At 37.8% G+C, this 20,248-nt stretch overlaps 1 protein-coding gene across 1 annotated transcript; it reads left to right on the top strand.

The window, feature by feature from the left end:
* Positions 1-1,597: 1,597 nt before the first annotated feature.
* NDUFA12 (NADH:ubiquinone oxidoreductase subunit A12) lies at positions 1,598-19,818 on the top strand. Its single transcript, XM_031937912.1, has 4 exons — positions 1,598-1,761; positions 8,023-8,105; positions 8,919-9,006; positions 19,525-19,818. Exons 1-4 carry the CDS (start codon positions 1,676-1,678, stop codon positions 19,703-19,705), a joined length of 438 nt encoding a protein of 145 aa, XP_031793772.1. The 5' UTR covers positions 1,598-1,675; the 3' UTR covers positions 19,706-19,818.
* Positions 19,819-20,248: the final 430 nt, after the last annotated feature.

The raw sequence follows: 20,248 nt of genomic DNA, 5'->3' as shown, positions 1-20,248 counted from the left end.
CTACTCTCAATTTATCTTGTATAAATCCTCTCTGTAGCTAGATATTTTTATGTTGTCACTTTCATTAGACAGTGAGTCCCTTCAGAGTAGACACTGTTTTAGTTTTCTTTTGTTTTTCTAGTGCATCACCTGTGCATGGCTCATAGTAGGCATTTAATAAATACTAGTTGATTGAGATATCTTTCTTATCTTAAGAAAGATATCTCAATCAACTAGTATCTTTCTTAAGATATCTCAATCTTGGGGCCGAAAGGAAAAATAACCTAAAAAGGAGTTTTGTAGCACAACAGAACACTGATTTATGAACTTGAGAAAGATCTTTCAATAATCAGGGATCGTGTCTGTTAGGATGAAGCCCACTCTCCCCAACAACCTCTTATATTCAAGAGAAGAGAATTCCCTCATTTGGGAGGGGAATGTTGTGTCCTAACTGTTCTTATTGACAAATACTTTTTGTAAAAATAAATTAAGTTTTGCTGTTCATCAATAGGGAGCATGCCAGATGGGGGCACATGAGCAATCTTATTAGAATTGACAAATACTTTTTGTAAAAATAAATTAAGTTTTGCTGTTCATCAATAGGGAGCATGCCAGATGGGGGCACATGAGCAATCTTATTAGAAACAGCCCCCGAAAGGAGAAGTAATCAACTGCCTCTTGGGGTCCCACCCTGACAATGGCAGCAGAAGTTATAGAAATGGCTCTCAAGGGGTATATTCTAATATGTAAATGTCTAAAATGTAAAATGTAAATGAGGAGTCCCAGAGACTTCCTCAAATAGTGTAAGAACTAATATTTAAATGCTTTATCATTTCCTTGATAATTTATTTAATTCTTCATTTAATATTTCCCCCAGTTACGTTCAAAACTAAATTTTTTTTTACATTTGTCTTTAAAATTATTACTATTAATAAAAGTAATTGCCCATCAGTAATAATATTGCCCATGTTCAGTAGCAAATAGGTCTGGGATTCAAAAGCGCTTGGAGAGATCTCTGCATTGCAACAAAGTGACTTCACATTAACCTGCGCACACGTATTCATTTGTTACAATGTAAACCACATTGCTACACACTTAGAAAGTGCGCCGGATTCGGGGCTGGAGAAGCCAGGCTCGGATTTGGTTTGTGCTACATAGGTAACTTTGAGCAAGTTAACTTCCCTGAAATTCAATTTCCTGGGAAGTAAAACATCCAGGTGCAGCTCAGTCTTCGCCGTGTTTTTATGACCTGGCTCCAAAGGCTAGGTGGTGACTATTCTGGGGATCTCGGTTTGCTTTTCGGGAAAATGACGGGGTTAGATGACGTTCCTTTTTCCTTCTAAATCTCTGCTCCAAGAGTCTATCTTACTTGATTATGAACTTGAACTTCCTTGGGCCTCAGTTTTCTCATCTGGAAAACAAGAGAAATGGACTCTGAGGTCCCTCTCCCTGCTAGGTGTAAACCAGCCAGTGTCAAGCAGAGTGGCCTCAAGCGAGGGGAGGAGCTTAGAGAAGAGGGGTGGAGCCTGTGCCCCGGCTCGCGCCTACCTGTGGGTCTGGAGGCGGGGCAGGGAAACTTCTGACGGAACCGCAGGGACCAGAGCGGCGGTTTCCGGCCGGGCTTTTTCCCCCCCGAGTGTACCGTGACTTCCGGTGAGGCGGCGGCGGCGGCGGCGGCGGCGGCGCGGGGTGCTGCATGGAGTACCTGCGGGTGCTGGGCCGGGGGATCGGCCAGCTCAGAGGCCACGGAGGCGTCATTGGCTACTTGCGCCAGTTCTTCAGGTGAGAGCGGGGCTGCACCGGGGCCCGGTGCCCGGGGCCAGGGTCACCTTGGGGCGTCCCGGAAGTCAAGGGCACGGCGGGAGGACGGGCGACAATCACCTCCCTCAGGCCTACAGAGGGCGAAACTGAGGCCCGGGGTGGGGGTGGGGCCTCGGGCCCATCATACAGCTACGGAAACTGAGGCACGGAGGTGACTCGGGAAGTTGGGGAGGGGGTGGGGAAGGGGAAGCAGGAGGCAAAGAAGGTTCCTCACAACAATCCCCTTTTACAGATGAGGAAACTGAGGTCAGGAGAGATTGAGTCACTTTCCCAATGTTACACAAGTAGTGAGGGCAGTGAAGTGGCTCAATAGTGCTGCTGGCCCGACGTTTGGAAGACCTGAATTCAAGTCCAGTTTCAGACTGTTTTAGCGGGGTAACTAACCCTGGGCAAGCCACTGTTTGGCTGTCATCTGAGCTGGAGCAGGAAATGGCAACCACTCTAGTATCCAGCATAGGAAACCCCAAATGGGGTTAGAGAGAGCTGGGTAGGACTGAAATGGACACATAAGCAGTATCCTTGAATCCTGGAATTATGTCTTTTTTTTTTTTTTTTTTTTTTTTAATATAGTAACCTTTTATTGACAGAACCCACACCTGGGTAGTTTTTTTTACAACATTATCCCTTGCACTCACTTCTGTTCCGATTTTTCCCTCCCACTCTCCACCCCCTCCCCCAGAGGGCAAGCAGAATTATGTCTTTAAAGGAACCTCAGAAGCCATCTAATATGGCCCATTTATATAGGTGAGGAAACTGAGGCCCAGAGATTTCCTCAAATAGTGTAAGAACCAGTATTTAAATGCTATATCATTTCCTTGATAATTTATTTAATTCTTCATTTACTATTCCCCCCCAGTTACATTCAGAACTTAATTTTTTTTACATTTGTCTTTAAAATTTTTGAATTCTAAATTCTCTTCCTTATCCCCACCCACAATTAAGAAAGTTAAGCGAAACATTTCCATAAAAGTCAAGTTGTGAAAGAAACATAGCTCTCCTACCCTAATGAAAATAAAAATCCTCAAGAAAATTTAAGTTAAAAATTAAGAGAGAATGCTTCAATCTGTATTCAGACACAATCAGTTCCTTCTCTGGGTATGAATAGGATTTTTCATCATAAATCCTTCAGAGTAGTTGTGGATGATTGGACTACTAAGAATATTAAAGTCATTCACAGCTGATCTTCCCAGAACATTGCTATTACTTTGTATACAGTAATTTCACTTTGCTTGAGTTCATGGAGGACTTTCCAGGTTTGTGATTTTTTTTTTTTCCTGAGAACAATCCTGCTCATCATTTCCCATAAAATAATAATTCCATCACAAACACATACCATAGTTTATTGAACCATTCCCCAATTGATGTTCATCCCCTCAATTATCAAATTTTATTTTTGTCCTGAATATTTTTGTACATATAGATCATTTTCCTTTTCTTTTTATCTCTTTTCGTATTCATGCCAAGTAGTGATGTTGTTAGATCAAAGGGATTTATAGCCCTTTGGGCACACATCATATGTTTTGATCATTTATCAATTGGGGCATGGCTCTTATTTTTTATAAATTTGACTCAGTTCCTTCTATGTTTGAGAAATAGGCCTTGTCAAAGAGACTTGCTTCAAAATTCTTTTTACAGTTAGTATTGCAAATTCAGGTAATTCTCCCCATGTTTATTCTCTTCTTTCATCCTGTCCCTCAAAAGTGTTTTGGTACTGATCACTCCCTCCTCCAATGTCTTCTATTTCGCCTCCTCATATTTTCCATTCTTTCCTATTTTCCTGCAGGGTAAAATAGATTTCTAAAACCCTATTGAGCATGTATTATAATTTCTTGAAAACCAGTACAATATATATGATCTGAGTTAAAATTTTGATTTTCTACATGGATGACATATATACACATACAGAAACATATATAGAGTTATATAATTACATCTGTAGCATTATACATGTCGTATCATACATAATACATTAGTAAAAGTGACTGACATTTTTCTAGTGCTTTTAGTTTTATAAAACACTTAACATATATTATTCTGAATATTAAATATAGAACTGGAAGTCAATAAGACTCAGGTTCCAATTCAGCTTTAGACATGTGTTCGTTGTGTGACCTAAGGCAAGTCATTAAATCTCTTTTAGCCTTTTAGTTTTTAAAAAAAAAAATAGCAATTGTTTTATAGAATGACTCTCTGGAAGGAAGAATGAGAGAGAGAGAGAGATCCTGGGAAAACTTTGAGAATGTAAAACATGAACAATATCAATGTAATGTTTGTGGTAAATAAATCTGAAACAGTACCTACTTCATAGTGTTGTTGGGGAAATCAAATGAGGTAATGTATGTCTAGTGCATTGCAAACCTTAAAAGCCTAAGGAAATGGAGATACCATCATCTTTTTTAATATTATATTTTATTTGTAATTCATCATAGCCTGTGGGGTAGTTGTTAGTAGATCTGAAATTTTTGGTTTTAACTATTGTGCTTATGAAGTGATGAGGCAAATGGTTGCAGAAGAAACTAGGAAGACTTAGATGAATTGTTACGAAGTGAAGAGAGCAGAACCAGATCATTATACACAATAACAGCAATGTTATAATGATGATCAGCCAGGAAAAACTTAATTACCCTCATCAAGACATTTCTAAAGAATGTATGATGAAAAATTCTGTCCACCTCCAAAGAGAGAAAGAGAACTGATAGATCCTGAATGCAAATTAAAAATATAATTTTTTAAAACATTTTCTCTTGCCATTTTTTGGCTCCATGCCTAATATGGAAATATATTTTGTGTGACTTCATTTCTATAATTGATACATTGCTTGCTTTCCCAATGCTGGGAAAAGACTAGATAAAGGAAGATAATTTGGAACCCAAAATTTAAAAAAAGAATGTTAAAATAAATTTAATTATTTAAAAAATAAATTCTTGCATTCCAGTCACTCCTTTGATTTTAAAAAAAAAAAATTTGTTTTAATTCTTGTTTTTCATATCTTTATGCATTGCCTCAGCATCTCCCCCCCCTCCCTCCTAGAGTTATCACACACACACACACACACACACACACACACGCGCGCGCGCGCGTGTGTGTAGGGAGGGGTAGAGAGAGTGTCTGAAAACAAAAGTCTGAAATGTAACACTTCTTCACCTCTCTCACAGTGAAAGGTTGGATTAAGTTGTCCATTAAAATCTCCTTTTGATCTCTGCTTCATCTTTATGATTTTACTATCTTCACCTGATTTTTAGATGTCTTTTCATTTTCATTTATATTGTTGCACACATTGTGGATCTTGTTTTCTTGGCTATGCTTATTTCACTCTACATCAGTTCATGTAGAGCATTTCATACTTCTCTGTAGTCATCACATTCATCATGTCTCATTGATCAGTAATACGCCATAATTATATTTATTTGCCACCTATTGATTAGCTGTGTCCCACTTGATGGGCATCTATATTTCTTCCAATTCTTTTTTTTTCTGTAGAATGAACAGGATGAGTTAATAGGCATACTTTAACATTATTATTTGATTTAATACTATGTCAAGAGAGCAACAGATAAGAGCATTTATCTTCAAGTGACTGCTTTGTAAGCCACAGTTGATGTAATTATACTATTGGCTTATCTCAAAAGTTTCTTTCAGCTCTGAATATTAACATCCCTCTCAATGATTCTTTTAGGCTACCAGCTTCCTCACTCTTGTCTCATGCCAGGAGTATGACTAGATGGCCACTGAGTCTGAGCACTGTGTGTGAAACTGATCTCTGCTGTTTACCTCCACCAGGCTTTGGCCTTCCATTTTCTTTTTTGTAAAATGTGGGTTTTAGATTCAGTGGTCTCTTCTAGTCCTGTAGCTGGTGTGCCATTCTGGGAAAACTTGCTATAGACTTAAGGTCAAATTGTCTTTGGAAATGCTGTGTCATTTGGGAATGGTGAGAGGCATATACTTAAAATCAGTGCCATGGGCAGCTGTGATATCTTAGAGCCCAGGATGTGGGATCTGAGGACCTGGGTTTGAATGCTGTATTTACTGCCACGTGGCACTGTGAGACAGTCACTTTGTTTTGCCAGCATCATTTATTTAGATGCATGAGAGGTGGCATCCAAAGGTCATGAATATTCAGTGATATTAAAACATTTCCTTGGAATTTATCTATCAGGTCTTCTCTATGTATCAGGTTTCATCTCTGAACAAGAGCATCTTGAATTTAGAGATTGTATCTTATCCCTCTCTCCTGCTGCATAGTATTCTGCATATTTTTTTTCCTCTAATTAGAACATAAGCTCCTTGAGGGCAAGGATTTCTTCTTTTTCTCTTGGATCGCCAGAACTTCATGCAAAACCTGTACATAAGCTTTTAATAAACACTTGATGAGTTTAATTGATTTGTTGAATTACTGAATTCATCTATGTAGCGACTATCTCCACCAACACTGAAGCCATCCCCCTTTGACATAAGGTGACCATCCCTGAGAACTGGTGGTGAAAATATTCATTTAACCTGGAAACAATATGATTTTCTCTCTTCAGTCATAAGCTGGTTTGGTTTTTGAGTCACAGAAATCAAGTCCTGTCCATCCTTGGCATTTAATATTGGTTGTATCTCTGAGGTTCTTGCTCTATCTTTTTTTTTTTTTTTTTTTTTTTTTTTTTTTTTTTTTTTTTGCTGAGACAGTTGGGGTTAAGTGACTTTCCCAGGGTCACACAGCTAGGAGGTGTTAAGGTCAGATTAGGTCTCCCTGACTTCAGGGCTGGTGCTGTATTCAGTGCTCAATGCTGGGAAGAGACTAGATAAAGAGAGATGATTTGGAACTCAAAATTTAAAAAAAGAATGTTAAAATAAAGTTTAATTATTTAAAAAATAAATTCTTGCATTCCAGCCACTCCTTTGATTTTAAAAAAAATGTATTGATTCTTGTTTTTCATATCTTTATGCATTGCCTCAGCATTTCTCCTCCCTCTCCCTCCAAGAGTTATACACACACACACACACACACACACACACACACGCGCGCGCGCGCGCACAATACTCACGCTCATGTCTGTGCCACCTAGCTTCCCCTAAATGCTATTATCTTGCCAATGACCTCTTTTTCTGGAGTCTAGGAAAGGTAAATAATTGTCACAGGTAGTTTGAGGCAATTAGGCTTAACCCCAGACCTCCTGCCTCATGGAGCTGGGCCTTTTCTACTTCTTCCTTTTTTCTTCTTGTGGCTGGCTGATCTGTTGTGTATGCTTAACCTAATCAGCTGGTATTTCTTAGTAGCCAGTGATTCCAGGCTTGCAAAAATTGTTGAAATTTTACATGTTCTACATGATGGTGCTCTAATGAGTACTCTCTTATTGTTTGAAAATCATAGATTAAGAAATATTACTGTGCCCTAATTGCCAGTGAATATTCCTTAAATATTATTGTACTATAATGACAAGCAGAATTATTTTAGAAAACTCTGGAAAGACTTAAATGAATTAATTCAAAGTGAAATGAGCAGAACCAGAACACTGTACACAGTAACAACAGTATTGTTCAATGAAGAATTGTGAATGACTTAGCTAATTATTCTCAGCAAAAAATAATTCACCAATACTCCCTCTGCTTTAGTTTTGGGTTGTAATCTTTTCAAGTTGAAGAACTGATCCTCAGTGTAGTAGCTGATTTTGATTCCATGTTTGTCCTTATTGAAGGTGTTTGACAACATGGCTGAAAAAATCATGTTAAAAAAAAGTATGGGAGCAAGCACACAGCCTTGTTTCATTCCACTGTCTATCATCCAGAACCCAGACAGGCATGCCATTATGTAATTGATGTACTATTCTGATGAATTCTGGGCAACCAAATTTTGACATAATTTTCCATGAGCCCTCGTGATTGACAGTATCTAAGACAATCTCAAAGGACTTATGATGAAGGATACTATTTGCTTTTAGAAAGAACTGATATTGTTTGAATACAGACTGAAGCATGCTATTTTTCACTTTTTTTTACAAAATGACTAATAGAAATGTTTTACATGATTGCATATGTATACCCTATATCTGGTTACTTGCCGTTTCAAAGAGAAAGGGATAGAATTTGGAACTCAGAACTTTAAAAAGAAAAGTTTAAAATTGTTTTAACATGTAATTAGGAAGGATATTAAGAAAAAAAAATGAAGCATCAAGTTTGACTTCGCTTTGCACAAAGAATCGCACATAACTTAAAATGTTTCTTTTTGGGAATTTGCAGGGTAAACGATGTGAGGGTTGGCACATTAGTAGGGGAGGACAAATATGGAAATAAATATTATGAAGACAACAAACAGTTTTTTGGTAAGTGAAATATCTGGTAAGGAGATTTAGAAATTAAAATTAGCACAATATGAGGTGTTAGAATTTTTATGGACCTACACTTTTAAAATTTATGTCCAATATGTAAATTTCATATAAGCCAAATAGTGCATGATGAAAAGTATGCTTGCTTATCATTGTCCTCTTATTCATTATCGGTTTTATTTGTGTGACAATTTCTAGCTTATAGAGGACCTTTACATCGCATTGGTCCTTATAGTAACCCAGTAAATTAAAGGTGTTTTTATCTTATTTTACAGATGAGAAAACTGACCCTCGGGGAGTCTAAAAAACTTGCCTATAATATAGTTTTACTGTTTATACTAAAAGACTTTTAGGATGCCACCCTGGGAGTCTGATTATCCATTTTAGCATCAGTTCTATAGGAAAGAATGTGCTATTTGAATTGGGTTTGGGGCTGTTTCTGCTAAATAGACCCAGCAAGGGGTGAGTACTTTCTGCTCTCACCTCTGTGAGCCTGACCAAGGAAACAGACCTTGTCTTCTGCTCTTAACCTTCAGAAGCTAAGGGCTGTAAGAAAGGGAGAAAAAGGGGTGAGGTGTTAGGAGCAGGCTTCCTTTAGCAGATGCTCATGATCAAAGTGCTCAGAGTCTGTGGGCTGGTCTTACTAAAACAATAGCTATAGTGTTCCTTAGGTACAGATCTCTTCTAAGACAATAGTAAGTATATTTGGCATTATAAGACTTGTTTATCTTCTTTGATTTCTTAGAAGCATCCTTGTTATTATTCTCTTACCCTCAGATCTGTCCAATGTTATTGTTTCTTTCCACCCAGGCCGACACCGATGGGTTATCTACACCACTGAAATGAATGGCAAAAATACCTTCTGGGATGTGGATGGAAGCATGGTGCCCCCTGAATGGTAAAGTAGAGGCATATTTTATTAATAGGTTATGTGTGCATGCTTATTTATTCTGCTGAGATTTTATACTGACTTTATTGACCAAAAGAAGCAATATGGTGAAATGGAAAGAACCATTGCAGCTCTGGGAGCCCATAAGCAGGGATGTCAGCCTGTTGTATACATAGGACAAGGAGATGTAGGAAAGGAGGAGGGGACGCTCTCCCTGTTTGTGGTCTGTGCACACAAGTGATTAATAAATACCTAGGGACCAAATAGCTATTGGCCACTGATAGGATGGTATTGTTGAGTTAGTAGAAGAAGCTAAGAGAGTGCCTGAAGGTCCTAGACAGCAGTGACCACAGCTTGGTTACCCAGATGTTTTTCTACCTTTTGACATATGCACAAATATTCTTAAATTTTACCTCTTACTCGATTGGCTAGTGGCTGACTTTTTTCTCTGTGATGTAGACATTCTCAGAGCTAGAACATCGTTGAATCCCAGATTGTGTTTTCCTTTTTTGCCTTTTGTTTTTAACAACTTCTTTTACTTATTCTTTATATTGATGATACTTTGTCAGTTTTGCACTGAATAAAATGATCTTAATTTTTCCTTGAAGCTTATACTCTTTGAAGATTTAAACTCATCTTCCCATTGAATGGAATGCCTAATGTTGGCTGTTAATATCTGAGACCCACAGTGATCCTCTGTCTGCATGCTGTCCTTCCTCCTGTACCTAGAACCATTGACAGAAGGGCCCAGAGGGATTCATGGTCTCATTTTTCCCTGTACCTCTTCCTCTTGATTCCTTCCATACTACTCATACAAGCTTATTTCTCTGCATCTCTTTGAGACTTTTCTGCTCAGCCCAAAGCTGAGCCAGTTATCTGCAACTTCACCCAGGGAAGCCTGCTCTCTGAGTTTTGCTATTTCACTTGATGGCCTCAGTCTAGGCTTGACACTTCAGAGTCTCCTTCAACTCTCCAACTGTTCAATTCATTGAGTTCTCAGGCGCAACATTCTCTTTCTAGTGTTTTTGACTTGGAAGGGCATTGCTCCATAAACTCTTTCTAAATCACTCCCCTCTCTTCACTCCTGCTTGTATTACCTCCTCCCTGAGGTCTCCCCACCTCCATTTATTTTTGCTCTTTGTATCTCGTATTAGTTGACAAATCTGGATAGAGTGAGCTTCTTTGTAGCAGGGACTCCTCACCAGTGCCTGACAATTAGTACATTGACAAAAGGGTGTCAATTGATCATTTATCAATTTTTTTAAAGCCATTGATTTAAGTTGTCTTTCAAACTGCAAGACAGGAGCCCTTTAGCTTGCATCCTTTGTTAAGCGTCTGAATCAGTTATATGTGAAACATCACAGTATTTCATCAGCGATTTATATTCTAGATCAGTATTTCTTAACCTGAGGTCTGTGAATTTGGGATGGGAAGTAAATGACATTTTTATTTTCACTAATCTCCTTTTTCATTATTTTTTTTTATTATTAAAGCTTCTTATTTTCAAAGCATATTTATAGATAATTTTCAACATTAGTCCTTGAAAAACCTTGTATTCCAAATTTTTTTCCCTTCCTTTCTCCCACCCATCTTCCCCAGACGGCAAGTAATGCACCATATGTTAAACATGTAAAATTCTTCTATACATATTTCCACAATCATCATGCTGCACAAGAAGAATCAGATCAAAAAGGAACAAAATGTAAGCAAACAACAACAAAAAGAGATTTTCACTAATCTCTAACTGAAATTTAATACTTCTTTCAATTATTTAAAATCATGATTCTGAGAAGGGGTCATTCCCCCAGGATCCATGTCACAAAAAAGGGTTCATAACCTCTGAGTTACATGGAATGTGACAAGATGAAAAACACTGGGAAAAATCAGTAAGAAGTCTGTTCTCAATATTAAATGAATTTAAAGTACTGAAGTACTTTATATGTATAATTATATTTGGGCATTTCTACCTATACAAATCTCTCTGTTCCTTAGTATATAATTTAAGGAGTTGATGTGGCCCGATCATTTAATCTGTTGTGGCGAGACTCAGCCTTGTAGGCTGGTCTTCTGTGTGAACCCAGAGTCCAGCTCAGGACCCAGATGTGGCACTTTGGCAGAGCCAGAAATGAGGCTTGAATGGTATGGCATTGAAGAAGTCATAATCCCTTCTGGACTTACTGAAACAGTAAAACAAGACTTTTGTGGCATTAGTCAGTGATTTAGAACTAAGCACATCGAAGCCCCACTTTTTGTAATTGGAAGTGCTTGGAACAGCCAAGATCAGGTGGTCCCTGTGTTTTTCCCAGTGCAGAGCTTGTCTCCACATGGTGGCATCTTCGTTTTACTTTCAAATCACTGGTCTCTTCTCTCAAACCTGTAGCAGAGATCTTTTGTTTTTTATCTTTGTGCCATTGGCAGAATTACAGCAATATATAATCTAGGCTGAGGAAAACTTTTAGATTAATATCAAACCTATGTAGGATATTGAGCATCTTGCTTGTCTCCTGTTGTAACTGACATATTATGGCAAGGCAATTCTTCCTACAAGAGTAATCCAGTATAAGGGATTATAACATATTCCAAGAGCAGCCAGAAATGATTGACTTTTATAGGTAACATGGCAATTAAGAATCCCAGAATTTTACTTCTCCAAAATTACCTTCTGGAAACACTCTGGACAGAAGTACTTACTCTTTGTTGCATCATGGACTGCTTTGGTGCTCTGAGTGTTCCCATATTCATAGTGGAAGGGTATGCAAAATTTCAGTTAGAGAGTAGTGAAAGTAAAAGATTCATAGATCTCCTGCACAAAGAATCCCAGCAACCCAGATTAAGAACCTCTATTCTAACAGAAGAATGTTTCATAGAGCTTATCCATGGAGATTTTTTCCCTCTCATTTTGTGTTTAATATTTGGCACTTAAAAATAGGTAGGTGCTGTTGACCCCATTCTACAGATAAGAAAATGGAGGGCTCAGAGTTTAATTCCATTGTTCATAATCACACATTTAGCAAGCACCTGAAGCTGGACTGAACCCCAGTTCCTGATCCAGCATACTCCACTAGGTCAGGCTACTTCTCATTAAGAATTCACAAATATGGAAGATGCAAGCCCCTGCCTATTAGGAATTTACTGTGTACCTGGAGAAAGATGTAAAGCTAAATATATAGAGCAAATTGCATCATATTATAAAGGGTGTATGTGATTGTAAGATGCACATGTTACAGATTTATATATAATTTTAATTATATAATTAAGTGCTTAGTGATTAGCCCAGATAGATTGTAGTCTTTCAAAGTAGGAGGAAGAGATCAGGGTGCTCAGATGGTTGGAGAGGTTTCCTGGAGGAAGTTTGAATTTAACTGAGGATGGATGGATGGAATCCCCTTAGGAGACAGAAAGAAGAGAGAAGAGGAAGGTCACTTTAGGTGGTAAATATATAATATAAAGGTTGTCAGGATATGTATATGCTTTTTAAAGGAAACATCATAATCATAGATTTACAGTTGAAAGAGGACCCTGATCATTTGATTTAAACACCTCAGATTATAACCGAGGAAACAGGCCACACACAGGTAATGATGGGCAGGTAGGGATTTGTCAAGGCCTCTCCCTCCAAATCTAGCAGGTATTAAGCAGAGATTTCAAAATATTTTTCACTTTGTTGGACAAGACTCTTAGAAAAGATGTGCTTTAAGTGGAATTTTGAGGCCTTGAATTGTGTGTCTGTCTGTGTCTATGTCTATAGTCACCTACAGCTAATTTAATTTGGAACTATTACTTATTTGCTTTTGCCATTCATTCATTTGTCAGTTTCTCTCCAGTCTGGCATAAATTCTGGGTTGAATTTACCACTGACTTTCTCATTTTTATAATATAACCTGTTCCTCAGCATGGCCCCAGTTGCAGATTTCCAAGAAGCTCATTCAGAAATTGTTTGAAACAATGTGTTGCCAACTTGGTGTCAAATAGAATTCTCTTGAATTTCTGTTCCAAAGTGTATGAATATTAAGATTTCGTTCAAATGTCTACCAGGCATATTTTGAAGTAGATTCTCTTATATTACAAAGTGTTACTCTTGCTAATTTATAATCTGTCTTTCATACAAAAATAATTTGCAACCAGCTGACAGAGTTGTTTTAGTTATCCTTGCTAAATTATTTTGCTAATTCTTATGCAGTATTCATTTCTTAGATTTCACTTTTTTTCAAAAGCATGTCAGTTTACGCTGATGCTTTCAGCTTATGTAACTTAATTTTTGGAAAATTCCAAACTTGGACTTTGAAGATAAGTCTGTTTGATAACTGGTGGTGAATGAGGAAGTATTCCACCACTGTGAACTCTTTTTCCTTTTCATAATTTATCAGAGTTGTAGTACATGCTGGGCACAATTACTCATGGAAAAATTTGAAGTCTTCTAGATAAAAACACATTTTGAAACCTTTCTGACAAAACCTTAGCGAATCATACTGTGCAATGGAATAGATGTTGAGAACTTTTCCATATACACAGCTCTTTTCTTCCTTTGTGCCTTGCTATTATTAAAGCATCTGATTTTTTTAGAAGGAATAATGGGAGGTCTGAGTTTGCCTTTTTGGTGATAGTTTGAGTGGAGTGAAATTGAGTTATAAATAAAAAGAACCTTTTTGTGTCCTCAAAATAAATGACAAATAACTTGGAAGCAGCCTCTGAGGTTGTTTTGCACAATAAAAAGCATTTTAATAAGAGTATTTTTTAAAATTCCATAATAGTTTCCTTTCTGGTCCTTCAGAAAGAATTTCTTCCTTTGGCTGCTGATTTATCTTTAGTTTCTGCCTTTTGATCTCACCAGTGAGGGTTAAATTCAAATCTTGCAATATAAACTTCATGTGTGGAGGGATGTTGATTGAGACCAATTAAAATAATTTGGCTACTTATGTTTAATAATGTTCAAAAAGGGAAGGATGTTGTCAAGTTCAGTATTTTCTAAGCAGGTGGTATTCTAATTGTGAATCCTTAAATACTTTCATGAGATTTGTTTATATTTCTTTTGTTTCAACAGACCTACTTCAAATTGAGCTATTTGTCCTTTGCTTAAATGCTCATCTCTTATGTTCTTTTTTGGATAAGATTAAACTTTTAACTAGTCATGGAAAGAATTCATGGAGTGTATTTCTCCAAATTTAGAAAGTGGATTTCTGGGTTACCCTTTCATTTATTCAGGACAAAAGGTGATGGAGAGGTTTTGCCATCCCAGGTATCACAAAAACAAAGCTCTGTTTTCCATCATCATCTTGGATTTGAACTTTATCTTGATTTTGTTCTCTTGTGCCCCAACTCCCTCCGTGACGTTGTTGCATGTGAAAATTTTTAAAATAGGTTGTCCTCTTTCCTAAGTCTGTGAGAAAAGTTGGAAGTGGAAAGCTCACTACAGAGACAAGAGATGAAAATTCTTTCTACCTTGTAAAAAACTTCTTGAACTTCTGGATGTATCATGATCTTGGGATGGTCACTAACCCTGTGATGTCATTGGTCTAGCCTCAGAACTTTGAGTGAGGAAATTCTCGCTACCAGGGCAGGTTAGCACTGGTTAGCTTACTTTCTTAGAGAGTTGCCTAGTGCACCAAGAAGTCAGATAAGTTTATTTCTCAGGATCATTCTACTACTAAATGTTAGAAATAGGACTTCATTGCAAACTTTTCTAGCTTTGTGACCAGCTCTTTATCTGCTTTGCCACTTACATATGTATGTGTGTGTGTTTATGCATGTGTATGTATAGTGATGCACTGCTCCTTAGCCCATTCAAGTTTGAGATTATTATAATTATTTGGGTTTTTAAAAATTTATTTGTTTTTTCTTTTAAACTTTTGAGTTCCAAATTCTTTCCCTCCCTACCGTCCCATTCCTCACCCACTACAGTGTGACACTCATTATACATGTGAAATCATAATTGCCATAATTATTAGGAAGTTCACCTTTCTAGATTTCATGGTTCTATCAGGAATCAATAATTTTTCTCTTCTTTTTGAGCATATGTGTGGTGAGGGGAACCTGGTTTGTTAGACAGGTAGATCAGGGAAATATCATGGATCTAATATTCTTAGTTTTTAGCAAAGTATTTATTTTCTGACTTAAGTATTGTAAAAGATGGAAAAATACAGGCTAGGCTAATTGATAGATTGGTTAAATCAGTTCAGAACTGTTTGAATAACTAGACCTAAAGGCGAGAGATTGGACAGAGTTTTCTTGTGGATGGCCCCAGTGATTGCCCTTGACTGTTTTGTGCTGAATTTTTTCCAAGGGTAAACTTGTTATGGTTATTAAATTTACAGAGACAAAAAGCTAGGAGAAAACTAACATATCATGGAAGAGTTAGGTTCTGAAAAGAGGATTGATTGCTCTTGACAGGATAGAGTGATGGACTGAATATAATAAAGTAACACTTAATTCCCATTACATGTAAAGCCCAACTATTGGATTAAAAAAAATCTTCCCACAGTTGTACTGTGTCCAGAATAAAGGAGGCACTGCATAATTTTCTTCCCCGGTTAGACCCACCTGTAGGCCCAGGAGCCCTAAGAATGATACATTTCTCATCCCCTACCCTGCCCCAGCTGGTGTGTCTGCTTCCAGCCTGGCTTTCTCGATGGTTACCTGGGGATATGGCCCCCAAAGAGAAGGAAGAAGCACTCTCTCCCAGCTGCCTCCAGGGTGCACAGGTCATCTCAGCTGAAGCTGGAACAACCCCTTCGTCCAGGGGAGATAGAAGAGGCAGCACATGCCAGCTCCTTTTTTCCAGCTCTTCCTGCTTTGATCCACCTAACATTTTGGAACAGAAGAAAACTATTAATCTCATTTTTATAGATGAAGAAACAAACTGAGAGGTCACTTGACTGAAGTCATGGCCTTCAAGATCTTCCCACTCCAAATCTTGTTTCCTTTCCACTTTTCACAGCTGCTTTCTGAAGGAAAGAACACTTGAGCTGCCATTTGATCTGTGAAGATCAAATGAGATTGTGCATATAAAAGCTCTGTAAACTGTACAGACCTATACAGGTATTGTTAGTAAACAAATGAAAACCCAACTTATTCTCTTTTTTGCAGCTTTTGTTTTAATAGTGTTTATAATTGAGAGCAATATCTCCTAGTTACAACATAAGACATATTATTTAGAACTTGACATTTTAAAAAAAAAATCTTTTATCCTTCCACTGACTTTGACTAATTAATGTATAGTTTAATGATGAGAAGATCCATGGAATAGTTAAGTGCTATACATGATGCTGACAGATTAGAGTGTGAATGGAGGTCAAATTCTATGGAAATCTCCAGAGTCTTGGACAGTGGCTAACAGCAAGAGAATTTTTATTTTTATAGCACACTTTGCTTCTATCAGTAATTCAATCCCATATTTTTTGCCCTGTTTGTCTATGTCTTAGTCATTGTTATATACAATAGCATATGCATAAATGGACTAGATCAGTATGAAGAAACTCATCCCATAGCTATGGCTCATAAGGAGACAGGAAATTTAGGCAATTTTCTTTCCAAGAAGAAAAATCAGCTATAGAAATGGTTGATTTTGTCAGGGGAAAAAGAAAGTATGGCAAAATAATCTGGTATTGTTCTCTATGTTAACCACATTCATGAGAATAATTGCCTGCTAATCCATTGGAAAGCATAATTGATCATAGTTCATCTGGGAAAAAAAGTTGGTTTTTTTTTTTTAATTATAACTGGATATTCTGAACTTTATTTTGAATTTCTTCATTATAGTGAAATTCCAGTATAGTCCATTCTTTCCAACTGTTAGACAAATTAGGAACAAGTTGCCTCTGGAGGTAGTAGAGACCTAATAAAGGCTTGCCGTGGCTGCTGTAGGAGAGAATTCTATCAATACTCATGGATAAGCTTTCTTTGTCTCTGTTTGGCAGGCATTGTTCAGCCCTGAGCATAAAAAAGACAAAATAAAAAATAGCCCACTTTTAAGAAGTGGGCTACGGGATGCTTTTGATTTCTATAGCTTATTATTACTCCAAACTACAAAGGAAATTTCCAACATCCACATCCCAGTTAGATAGTTGTGTCACAATTTAATTCCCTTTTTTTTTTAAGTGGGTTAATTGCCTTTTTTTGTTTCATGTCATCTAGATTTCTCCCTATATCTTTCCCCTTCCCAGATTCCCAAAAAACCTGGTTACTTCATTGAAAAAAATTATATGCAGTGCTCCATATCTGTGTGCCTTCCATCTTTGCAGAGGAATTGGGAGAGATGTCTTCTTATATATCTCATTTTTAAAGCCAAGCTTATTTTTTTATTATTTTGCAACATTCATTCTTGATTGTTTTGTAGTAGTTGTACTTTTTTACTTATATAATTATGTATATGTAATATATACACACATATACATATATACATATATGTTATGTACATTTTTTTGTCTTTGCTTCCCTTTGTATCAGTTAATGTAAGTTTTTTTATACTTTTCTCATCACATTCTTTGTTCTTACAGAACAGTAGTATTCCCTTACATTAACATAGTTTGTTAAGCTATTTTCCAGCAGTAGACTTTTTCATTACAAAAAAGTGCTGCTATAAATATTTTGGTGTGTATGGAGGGTTTCTTTTTGTCAGTGATCTTTTGCCTAGCAAGATCTTTATCTTTCAATTGGAATCTCTGGGTCAAAGGGTGTAGACATTTTAGCCCTTTATTTGCATGCATGATTTAATTCTTTATGGAAAAAATGCCACTATTCATCTTTTTCTGTATAATGACAAATGTTTTAATGCAGAAATTTTAGCCTCAGAAAGGACTGAGAGTCAACAGTTTTAAGAAGTGTGTCTTGCATCTCTTTTGTTTAAACAATAAAAATGTTGAAAAACCTGTGGTTTCCTTAAACATTGTACTTTTGCAAATATGCATGCTTTTAACCAGTACCATGGACACAGGCAGGGCTTAGCTTCTGAGCCAGAAAACACAAATTGCATCTTGTGTGGTGCACTATCAAACGATAATCAACCGGAACGCTAAGTTTCATGTAATTTTCAGTTTGGCTGCTTCTTTGGCTTCTCATTGTAGTTATTAAGCTTTTAGTCTCTGGAGTCTTTATGACTGGAAATTTTTGAAGGAAACTGTAACTGGGTCTTATTTATTTATTAATATGATAAAACTGGTTTTTTTAAAGTGAAGCCACAAAGTAGGAAAGAAGATTCTATTTTGCTCTAAACTTCACGGGCCATTAAAAGTAGATGGATGTTGTGGGTACTCCTGGGCTCAGTATCCAAGTGATGTTCTGCATGTCAGCCGAACAACTTATTGCGGGGTTCTTCACCATCATTAGCTCTCGGGAACTTGATTCTTCCTTTCTATCTCCATAACCTTTCTTGCTCCCCATTCCCCTTCTCTCTGTTCCCCCTCCCACCCCCAAGCTCTGCCCCTCATTGTCTCTGCTTGTATGCTTCTAACAGTCCCAGCTCCTGTTCTGCTTCCAGGCTCTCTCTTCCCTTATCTACCTTCTTAATGTCTAAGAAAACATTCCTAAAGCCCAGATACATCTGACCACAGGTCATTCTCCTGCTCAGAGACCTTCAGGAGACCCAGAGTCTTTGGCCTGGAATTTGAGGACTCTAGTCGGCTTCCAGCCAAGCTCTTCACTTTTATTCACATTGTTCTTTTCCATGTGTTCGGTGCAGGATGAGTTGCTCCCTGACCTTGGATCTGTTTTCCACAATGATACCCTCTGGTTCTTCTCTCATGCTAAGGTGCCCTCTTTTCTTATCTCTTATAATCATCACTTTCTTTCTGAGCTCCTCCAGGACCCCACCTTGAGCTCTCAGTGGGTCTAAAGCTGCCAATTGACAAATGCCTGTATCGTGGAGCTTCTGTTGTGCGACATTAGTGGTTTCCCATCAGGGAACAGTAGTCCCGAGAAGGCCAAAGGACTTCTTAAGCAGCCGTGCCACTAATTTCAGACTTAGAACTTTTCTGGCATCTGCTGATGACTCTCATACATCTGGGGAGAACTGTTTCCCTGTTGCTGAACCCATCAAGTGACATCTCTCATGCACATATAATTGTAGCAGACCCAGACCCAAAAAGACAGTTTTACAAAACTGTCTTAAAACCTCCCAACCTTTTAGAGTTAAGTGAAGGAACAGATGTAAAAATATCTTCAAGGACTTAATCTAATCTACTTTACCACTTGCTCCCACAAGCAACTTTTTTTTCTCCCTACAGATGTCATGTGTTCTTCTTCTATCCAGCCCCAGCTGAAAAAACTTCCCTTTCCAAATTTGCCTACAATATTTAACTTTCTCCCCTTTATCCCAGCTGTCCTTTAGTTTGTGTCTATGCCATATCCTCCCAGTAGATTGTAGGAATCTTCAGGATAAGAATTGTGTCATTTTTTTTCCACATTTTCATTAGAAGTTTTTAATGTTGATTTAATGTCAGATCCCTCCCAAAAGACAGATTGACCTCCTTTTAAAAGCTTTGACCATGACTGAGTCCCTCTTGTTTACTGACCTCTGTTCACGCTTAACCTTAGGCATCGCTGGCTCCACTGCATGACTGATGAGCCTCCCACGATTGTCCCTCCTGTATCTCGGAAGTTCATCTGGAAGAACCACAAATTCAATGTGAGCGGCACTCCCGAGCAGTATGTCCCCTATTCCACTACACGGAAGAAGATTCAGGAATGGGTCCCACCTGCCACCCCTTACAAATAGACCCCACCAAGAGGAGAAGGTCCATCTCTGGTGGACCCCATATCTGTGTGGGGTGTCTAAATACATTGTACATTAAAATCCTTTAATAAAATTGTATTTTCTCTTCAGATTCATATTGACGTTCTCAAAGTTTCTTTTCATGAAGCAATAGCTACTGGAGTTTTCCAAGCCCTCCTGATGACTGTCTACTTGGTTGTAGTCCTCTCTGTGCCTCGGCTCTAGGCACAAGGATAGCTTGAAATGCTATCGTGGCCCCCCTCGCAGGTAAGGGCACCGTGTTAACCACTCCTTCTATAAACACCACTTTGAAAAAAGTGCCTCGCTGCCCTTGGCACTGGAGTGAGCTCATCTGGTAAGCAACAGGCTTAATAACCTCACTAAAAGCACAGCATCTGTCCTATAATAAAACAAAAGCAATACATTTTAAAATTTCATAAAACAAAAGCCCATTGGGAAATAACAGCAGGCATCAGTCATAAAAATGAATAAGTAAAAAAACCCAAAGAGAAGCAGTCAGCATCTTTCAGGAGAAAAAATATATTA

This window comes from Sarcophilus harrisii, chromosome 5, assembly GCF_902635505.1.
Source record: "Sarcophilus harrisii chromosome 5, mSarHar1.11, whole genome shotgun sequence".
NCBI classification, from domain to species: domain Eukaryota; kingdom Metazoa; phylum Chordata; class Mammalia; order Dasyuromorphia; family Dasyuridae; genus Sarcophilus; species Sarcophilus harrisii.
This window is presented reverse-complemented; position numbering and strand designations above follow the sequence as displayed.

Bases quoted from the DNA above. Each gene is read 5' to 3' on its own strand.
- NDUFA12 (XM_031937912.1), top strand. From the start codon at position 1,676: ATGGAGTACCTGCGGGTGCTGGGCCGGGGGATCGGCCAGCTCAGAGGC. The intron at 8,106-8,918 runs GTAAGTGAAATA...CTTTCCACCCAG, and splicing joins AGACAACAAACAGTTTTTTG to GCCGACACCGATGGGTTATC. The intron at 9,007-19,524 runs GTAAAGTAGAGG...GCTTAACCTTAG, and splicing joins AGCATGGTGCCCCCTGAATG to GCATCGCTGGCTCCACTGCA.